The sequence below is a fragment of the Sminthopsis crassicaudata genome, chromosome 3 (genome assembly GCF_048593235.1).
Source record: "Sminthopsis crassicaudata isolate SCR6 chromosome 3, ASM4859323v1, whole genome shotgun sequence".
In the NCBI taxonomy this organism is placed as follows: Eukaryota; Metazoa; Chordata; class Mammalia; order Dasyuromorphia; family Dasyuridae; genus Sminthopsis; species Sminthopsis crassicaudata.
The window spans coordinates 637,860,168-637,869,017 of NC_133619.1; the positions used below are offsets into that span (position 1 = coordinate 637,860,168).

General features: G+C 53.9%; 1 protein-coding gene across 1 annotated transcript; it reads right to left on the minus strand.

Moving 5' to 3' along the window:
- Window positions 1–663: 663 nt before the first annotated feature.
- Window positions 664–8,353, minus strand: LOC141564408 (cytochrome P450 2F3-like). Its single transcript, XM_074306869.1, has 9 exons — window positions 8,083–8,353; window positions 7,262–7,424; window positions 6,742–6,891; window positions 6,333–6,493; window positions 5,482–5,658; window positions 5,205–5,346; window positions 2,084–2,271; window positions 1,673–1,814; window positions 664–927 (listed from the first exon to the last, which is right to left on the minus strand). The coding sequence occupies exons 1-9, from the start codon at window positions 8,245–8,247 to the stop codon at window positions 746–748; spliced, it is 1,470 nt and encodes a 489-aa protein (XP_074162970.1). The 5' UTR covers window positions 8,248–8,353; the 3' UTR covers window positions 664–745.
- Between the last annotated feature and the right edge of the window lie 497 nt (window positions 8,354–8,850).

The window sequence follows — 8,850 nt, forward strand, 5'->3', positions numbered from 1 at the left end:
AACTTGGCTTCCAGGGCCAGGACCTGGCAATGAGAGAGCTCTGCCCATGAGGCGGGAAATCGGCCTTCCCTAGTCTAAGAGCTTGAAAAGAGCTAAGAGAGTTCTGGGGTCCAGAAAAAACTGGGAAGGCACAGAAGGGAGCAGGAGCAACAGAAGCAGTGGGATGGCACTGACAGATGATGTCATGGTTACCTTAGCAGGGGAGGGTGTGCAGCCTGGCTAAATGAGTCCCTGGGGTCCCCAGGTGTATGTCTCTCCACAGCTGCCCCAGATGTTCCCTCCAGATGTGTTCTCACCCGTTATCCCTGCCCGTGTCTGCTCCTTCTGCTGATGGCGTGTTTGGGAGAGAGGATCCCCCAGTTTATGGGGAATGTGCTTTTGCCCCTTTGCTCCCCGTGCTATGGTACTTGCCTTTGCTTTGAGCTAATTGCATTCTGTGGATGACTAGTAAAGGAAGCCCATCAGTGGGGGCTCCTGGGATTTGGCTCTGGAATGGGGATGGCCCAGGAGGAAGCACCAGGGCTCATTTCTTTAGGAGACCCAGGTGTGGGAGGGAGTGCAGTGGGTGCTGCCCAAGCCTGCTCAGAATTGTGCATTCTCTCCATGGCCATTCCCTCCCCCCCCTCCCCTCTCCCCAGCCTCCATGAGTAACAAGCTCTTTGCTCAGATTCTGGGGTTTTATTGGCCGAAGGACCCAGGAGCTGGGGGGGGCAGTTGTGTGTGACACGTCCTCTCTGGCAGGGGCTCAGCAGATCTTCAGGTAGAGCTCATAGGGTGGGGACACGTTGCCCAGGCCTGTGGACTTGGGAGAGAGGTCAATCTCCTCAGGCCTCTTGACAGGGTGGAGGGTGAAACGCTGCAGGATGGTGGTGAGGAAGAGGAAGATTTCCATGCGCGCCAGGCCTGCCCCGAGACAGATGCGCTTTCCTGTGGGCACCAGGTGGCATCTGTCAGTGACTCGCCTGCCTGTCCTTCCTTGGACTCCCTCCCTACTGTATGCCCCGCTCGTTCCCCAGATCCCCTTTGGACCCTTCTCTCTGTCTTGTCTGCCACCTGCCAACTCTATGCAGAAGGACAGATCACTTCCCTTTGTGGGTGCACTTCATCAGCCCAAGGCAGGGGGCCATCCTGAATGTCTGCAGCCGGGGTTCCCCCCAGGCTTTGCATGAGTCCCTCCTAACTGAGGGAGAAAGCTGACGCAGTGGCCTGTGCCTGTGCCAGGGGGAGGACTAGTTCAAGAAGCTTGAAAGGGAGACAGAACTCAAACCCCACTCCCCCTCAGATCTTAGGAGCTGGACACCAGCTGCAGACAGGAGGAGAGAGACGGACTTTGGGAGCTACAGGCAATCGTGAAAGCAGCCGCCCACCGGTCCCTGGTTTCCCACTTGGCTCCAGAAGGCCTCGGGGGAGTTTCCCCCTGGATTCAATCAGGGCAGCCTTTTCTTGGCTTGAGCTGTCAGCCAATAAGTGTTGTTTAGATACCTAGTATGAGCCAGGCCCTGTGTCTCACTGTCTTCCTTCTTTTGTGTAAAAAGATGATCTTTTGTATAACTGACACCAAACTGTCCAATGAAAGCTGGGGGCTACAGCTCCCCCCACTACAGCTCCCCCCGCCACGCTACAGCTTCCCCCCACTACGGCCACCATCACTCATCCCAACCCCTGTTCCAACCTAGAGCAAACGGCATGAAGGCTTCGTTGTTCTGGAAGCCACCCTCGTCATCCAGGAAGTTGTTGGGGTTGAAGTTCTCTGGGTCCTTGAAGTGGGCCGGGTCCCGGTGCGCCGAGATCAGCAGTGGAATGATGGTGGTGCCCTGTGGGGAGGGCACAGAAAGCGTAAGCCCTGGCAGATCCAGGCTGGTTTGGGGCATCAGGGACAGGAGGATTATCCCATTCAGTGGGTGGAGCCGGGGTGACTGTGGAGTCAGAGCTCACAGCTTCCTCCCTTCCCTCAGAAAACTGATTACAGACTATCAGCATGGGGATGGGTCTGGGATTCTGGGATGTCTGACTCCACCACGGTGCCCGCCCAGCTGCCAGCCCTCCTCCTTCCCAAGCCAGAGCACATGACTGAGCTGGGCACCTTGAGTAGGAAGTGACCGCAGAAGTGGGTGTCCTGGGTGAGAACATGGGGAAGACTCATAGGCAGCACGCTGATGAAACGTTGGATCTCGTGGATGACAGCATTCGTGTAGGGCAGATGGTCTCTGTCTTCCAGGCAGGGGGGCCGTTCCCGACCCACCACGCTGTCAATCTCCTCCTGCATCTTCTCTGGGAAAGTGAAGAGGGGAGGAGGAAGGAAGGCCTCAGGGCCCCAGGCCTCCTGTGGTCTCTCTTCCCACCATTAGGTCTGGCATGGAATTTAGAACTGGAGGAACCCCCAATTCCAACCCCCTCCTTTTGGATAGAGAGAAGCTCCAAAGCCTGATACATATGCATAGGACACTCCAAGAAAGAGGCTGGGCCATAAGAAGGCAATATCCGGGCACCTCTGGGCTGAGTTTAGTTTCTGATCCCTTTCCTCCCCCACTCACATGGGGAAAAGGAGGAGGGAAGGGAACAAGTACTTACTGAGCGCCTATTCTGTGCCAGCCACTGTGCTAAGCATTTTACAAATATTAATTCCTGTGATTCTCATACAAATCCTGGGAAATAGGCTCTACTATTTCCAATTGAACGTTGAGGAAACTGAGGCAGAAAAGGGCTAAGTGATCTTAAAATAACCAAGTGTCTGAAACCAGATTTGTATGCAGATCTTCCTGACTTGTGGTCTGGCACTCTTTCCACTGAGAGAACAAAGGAGTTTAGGAATTGAGTCCCTGGGGGATGCTAGAGCTGAAGGGCCCTACTCAGCTTTCCTGTTTCCAAGATATCGAAGGAACTGATTCAAATATAAGATAATAAGAGCTATTTCCCAATAAATAAATAGTCAAAGCATATGAAGAGTTAATTTTCAAAGGAATAAATTCAGGCTTTTGATAATGTATTCCAAAGCGATGAAAGAGTGAGAAAACAGTATGTAGGAAAGAACTAAAAACCAATGACATCAAAATCTATTGCAGAGTCGCTAAATTTTTTTGGTAAATGAACACGACGGAGTAGTATTTTGGCAAAGAAATGAGGAAATGGATTGTTTTTGTGAAACCTGAGAAAAGTTGTATGAAGTGATACAAGGTAAAATGAAAAGATCCAAGAGAACAATTTTTGCAGGAATATTATAAAGAGAAACAATTTGGAAAGACTTTACAACTCTGATCCACACAATGACCAAATCATAAAGCAGAGGACAGAAGAATGATGCAAGTGGCCCACTTCCCTACACAGAAGTAATGGATTTATTTAAAATCCATTACATATTTGGGGGACGTAGACAACGAAGAAATTTTCTTCATTTGATTATATGTGGTTATTTAAAAAGTTTGTCCATGTTTTTAGAAAGGACTGTAGCAAGAAAAACTTCCTTAAAACAGTCTTGGTAATTCCTCCTTCTTTACTAAAAAGTCAGCAGTGAATCTGGATACTCCAGTTAAAGGCAGAAGCAGGGAACAGTTTCACAATCTCATAGATTTTGCTCCTTAGAACAACTGAGTAATTATTAGCAGCCCAGGACCAGGGAAGCAATGGCGAAAGGGAAATGGGAAAATCTAACATTTACATATCACTTATTCTGTGACAGGCACTATGCTAAGTGCTTTACAATTAATTCATTTTATCCTCAATCAAACCTATGAGGAAGATGCTATTATAATCCCCATTTGAGGAAGTTGTTAAGTGAGAAATAGGTTAAGTGATTTGCCCATATAGTATCTGAGGTTCACTTTGCCCTCGGGCCTTTCTGATGCCAGGTCTTTATCCCCTAAGCCACCTCCATGAGCTGTAATGCTGAAAATTATTCCTTCAAAGCCATCAGGCAGCAACGCCCACAAACAACTAAATGACTAATCGAGGCTTCATGCCTGGCAGAGACAGTGTACCACTGGGCACAGGCCACCAGCAGCCCTTTGGAGTCGAGTGATCTTCCGTGTGGGTGAGCTGGCCAACCCTTCCCTGGCTACATTTATCTCGCAAGTCCGTTCGTGTTTTCTGCTCATGAGACATCTGTTTTCAGAGTAATGTGCCCAGCAGGAAGAGAAAGTGCTTCATTGCTACTTTTCTTACCACATGATTTCATTTAAATGTCTCTTATGAAATAATTGTATCTTCTGTCTGTCTAGTAAATGGGAACCCACTGATGGGGGCTCCTGAGCTATGGTTTTTAATGGATACAGACCCATAAAGCACCTGCAGCCTGGGAAAACCTAGTCTAGGGGCTCCCTGTGTGGGTGAGGGGGTGCCCCCGGGCAATATACAAATGTAAGAATGAAACCATGGGGTTTGGGAGTCTGTGGGGGTGTAGCAGACTTTGGTATGGGGAGAGTCTTGCCCTATAAAAGTGACTATATCTTGTAAGGATGCGGTTCCCGCAAAACAAGAGAAGGGAACTGGAAGGATCCTTTAAATGGGCAGACACAGCACAACAGGAGATTTGAGTGGCCCAGAAGCATTCTCTGTGGATATAGGACTGCCCTGGGAGTGGGATCCTGGCCATATTGAGATAGCTTCGTAATGGGTGACAGCTCTCTCGCTGGTTGGCTGTGTGTGTGACCTCACAGGCCCTTTATAAGCCCACTGCAGACAGCAGTCACCTCTCTTTAACCTGGCTCCCTAGCCTGGGGTAGCCGAGCCAAGCTGATGAATAGCCGAGAGAGGTAAGGAGTTTGCTAGTGAACACGTAGGTCTTCAGACCAGGTGTTCACTAGGGAGCTGACAAGTGAGGGCATTATGTAAGTAGGTATAATAAAGGCTTTTAAGATTACACGTGGCTGTTCTTGAGTGCCCTACTGGTTATTAAACTATTATTCAAGAGATTGTGGCCAGAGACCTTTGAAGGCCTCAGAGGCGGCGAGCCGGGTAGAGTTGACACTGCAAAGGTCAGTGGTCAAAGGTACTCTGGTGGGCCTAGGGCAGACTAGTAATTGTTACTGCCAGGAGGGCATGTTACAATCTCTCTAGATCTTCTCTGAGAAAGGGCTTTCTCCTGCTCCCACGGTCTCCTGGCTCACAACACTGAGACTGGGCAGGACCCCTGGAGACCCTCCAGATCCATCCCCTTCCCTTTCCTGGGGGAGGGCTGGTGATGGGGAGTCGCACACAAGGTCCCGTACCTGCCACGCTGGGGTACTTGAGGAGGATCAGGAGTCCATAATGGATGGTGGTGCTCGTGGTCTCAGTGCCACCAAAGAAGAGGTTGTGGGTCGTCATCACCAGGGTCTCCTCGTAGAAGTGGCTCCCGGGGTCCTGCTTCTCCTAAGGAGGGAGAAGGGGCCGCAGCTCGTGGGAGAGTGAAGGAGCTGGGCTTTTTTTTTTTTATTTTTTTATTTTTTACCATTTTTGTTGGGGGTTTAGGGGTGAGGGCAGGGAGGATGGGGGAAGGGACCAAACCTTCTCCATCTGGCCCAGGAAGAAGTCAATGAAGTTTTGGGGTTCTTCGGGCTGTCTGCTCTCCTCGTGTTTCTTGATCTCCTCAGAAATGAAAGCCTGTAACTTCTTGAAGTTACTGAAGATGCGGTGGTGGGGCCCGGGGAGCCAGTCCAGGAAGGAGGGGAACATGTTGTACATCTGGGCAAGGGGAGACGAAGCAAGAGGATGAGTTTGAGTGTGTGAGAGTGTGTGTGTGTGTGTGTGTGTGTGTGTGTGTGTGTGTGTGTGTGAGAGTGTGTGTGTTTGTGTTTAGGGGTCATTGCACCAGCTTCCATGGGGGCCCCTCCTCCCACCCTTATTGAACAATGTGGCAGAATCATTTCACTGGGTTCTGGACTGGGAATCAGGGAGATTTGGATTTGAATCTCACGTCAGATACTAGTGGCCTGACCCCGGGCATTCTCTTGAAACTTCAGGTCCTCCTCTTTGTTGCCCCCTTTTACAAGGCTCCCCAGGATGTCTTGATCCTTGGATTGTTCCCCTGCACCCACCCCCTCCTCCTCCCACTGCCCCCCCCAGATAAGGTCTCCTGGGGGGAGCCCCATATGGACTTCTTGGGTTCTCAGAAACTGGAGCTGGAGATGGCAGGGCCCGAGCCCTGGCTGTCCCGGCCCCCAAGCCCTGGCTCCCTCGGCTCCAAGCCCTGGCTGTCCCGGCCCCCAAGCCCTGGCTGTCCCGGCCCCCAAGCCCTGGCTGTCCCAACCCCCAAGCCCTGGCTGTCCTGGCCCCCAAGCCCTGGCTGTCCTGGCCCCCAAGCCCTGGCTGTCCCGGCCCCCAAGCCCTGGCTGTCCTGGCCCCGAGCTCTGGCTCACCTGGCCCCACTGGGAACTCATGATCCGGAAGTTGTCATTCAGCAGGTTCAGCAGGACCCGGAATTCTGGGTCGTCGTGGGCATATCGCTCCCCAAAGACCACGGAGCAGATGACGTTGGCCACAGCATTGCGAATGTGGTAGAGGGGGTTAAACGGGGCTCCTGGGGGGCAATGGGGGCCGTCAGCTCTGTCTGGGGCCACGGCCCACCCGCTCCCACACTGAGCCTTGACCTCCCTGTGGCTCAGGTCCCCTGAAGCTCCTTCTGTCTCATCCCCGCGTGTGTCTGTCCATTTCTCAGTCCCTTTGTCCCTTCCATCACTGTGGTCTCTCTCCCTAGGAATAGGGTCTGCCCTTCTGCCCCCCTCCCCCCTTCCCTTTCCGTCTCTGCCCCTGGGTCTCAGTCCGAACCTCCGTGGAGGCTGAGCTCCCGGACCAGGACGGCTGCCTCCTCCTGGATGCGCTCAGCGATGCTCCGGGTCCCCACCCCCAGGGCTTTCAGGGATCCCACGGTGAAGGTTCGGAGGCTGTGCCAGCGGGGGCCATTGGAGAACACGATTCCTGCAGGAGGGAAAGAGGGAGCGAGAGATGGGGAGACGTGAGACAGAGAGCAGGACGGGGGCTAAGGAGACATGTGGGGGTACAGAGAGAAGGGGAGGGCAGGAGCAAGGGGGGGGCCGAGCCTCGGAGGGCAAAGGTCTGGGGGGTGAATAGAGGCTGCCGAGGGAGACAGTGATGGAGGCCGAGCGGACAGGAAAAGTTGGAGGGGGCAGCTGGACACCTGAAGTGCGGAGGCCGGGAGGGCAGAGGCAGCTGGAGACCTGAGGATCCAAGGGGCCAGTGCTTTGTGGGGGGGTGCAGAGAGGGCAGGGGTCAGCTGTGGTCACAAGGGCCGGCCCCGGCCCTCACGGCCTCCCGACATCCCCCTCACCTTTGCCTCGGGTGCAGCGGTCCAGAGAAGCCATGCCCCCGCGGCCCGCAAAGGCCTCCGCCTGCAGCAGCAGAGCCTCCCGGAGAGCGCTGGCCCCGCTCAGCACCACGCACGGCTGCGGGCCCAAGTGCACCGTGAACATGGGTCCGAAGCGCCTGCTCAGCTGCGGGGGGCGAGAGAGGCAGCTGATGCCTGAGTGGCCCCCGTGCTTCTGGGGCTCATCCCCACGGGTGGGGTTCTCTTGGTGGGGAGACTGGGGGGCTCACACTTTCCTCTCCAGCTCATTTTATAGATGAGGAAACTGAGGCAGGCAGGATGCAGAGCCTCGCAGGTCCCACAGCCCCATGGAAGCCCGGAGGGGGAAGCTTCCTGACTCGGGTCCCAGCCTCTGAGCACTATGGCATCACCCGGCTGCCCAGGCTCCCGATGCCCCGCGCTGGGGACTCCAGGCTCCTCAGGCTGTTTCTGGGCCCTTCACCTTTCCCTTCAGGAGCCCAGGAGCGAGGCATCCCGGCCCCGGGGTGTCCCAGGCTCCCTGCCCGGGCCTGGCCTCCCCATCAGCCTGTCCCCCGACCGTCCCACCCAGATGACTGTGGCTACCTCCCCCTCCTCCAATTCCTCGACTTCTCACTTCCTGCCCCCTTCCATCTAGGTGTGCCAGTCCCGACTTCTAGGAGCCCCTGAGTGTCTCTCCCCCTTCTCCCTTTCAGTGCCTGCCTCTGCTCCCCCGACTGGGCATTTTCCTGCTTCCTTCAGGTGGCTCTAGCCCCAGGTGCCCCTCACTGCCCCCCAGCTCTCGCCTTCCCGGTGCCCTCTCCTACCTCGATGAGCCATTTGTCCAGGCTGGAGGGGCCAAGCTGCAGCAGGTTTCCAAGCAGTGGGAGGGGGGTGGGGCCGGGGGGCAGCCGGGCCCGAGGGCCCCGGGGGCCCCTGTGGTGCAGGCCCAGAGCCAGGAGCAGCAGACCCAGCAAGAGCAGCAGCAGCATGGCAAGGCTGAGCCCAGGAGTGTGTCACGGGCAGCCCAGCCTCGCTTAAAAAGGCTTCTCCCTGCCCAGCCTCCGGGTATAAAACAGAGCCTCAGAGCTTTCTCCCCTTCCCACCCACAGCAGGCACTTTGGAAGACGAAGGAAAAACAAACCCTGCTATAAACACACAGGAAGACAAATCAATGAATCAAGCCAGATTTCCACCCTGGCCGAGTTCCAAAACAATATCTGCCCTTTTCTGAACTCTGGGTCCTTTGCTTCTCTTTGGGGAGGGAGGTAGTTTCATCATTAGTTCTCTGGAATCATGGCTGGTCTTCATGCTGGTGAGAATTCCTAATTCTTTCAACATTATTTGTCTTTACCATATTTCCCTCCATCTCCTCTCTCTGTCTCTCTTTCTCTGTCTCTTTTTTCTCTCTGTCTCTCTCTCTGTCTGCCTCTTTGTCTCTGTCTCTGTCTCTGTCTCTCTCTCTCTCTCTCTCTCTCTCTCTCTACATATATATATATATATATATATATATATATATATATATATATATATATATATATATATATAGTAGAACACACACGTATATCATATATATTCTCCCAGCAACTATACCT

What these genes read in the sequence shown, in the direction of transcription:
- LOC141564408 (XM_074306869.1), bottom strand. Translation starts at nt 8,247, where the DNA reads ATGCTGCTGCTGCTCTTGCTGGGTCTGCTGCTCCTGGCTCTGGGCCTG. An exon ending in TGGACAAATGGCTCATCGAG is followed by an intron (nt 7,425 to 8,082) that starts GTAGGAGAGGGC and finishes CGCCCCCCGCAG; the next exon opens with CTGAGCAGGCGCTTCGGACC. An exon ending in CTTCATGCCGTTTGCTCTAG is followed by an intron (nt 928 to 1,672) that starts GTTGGAACAGGG and finishes TGGTGCCCACAG; the next exon opens with GAAAGCGCATCTGTCTCGGG.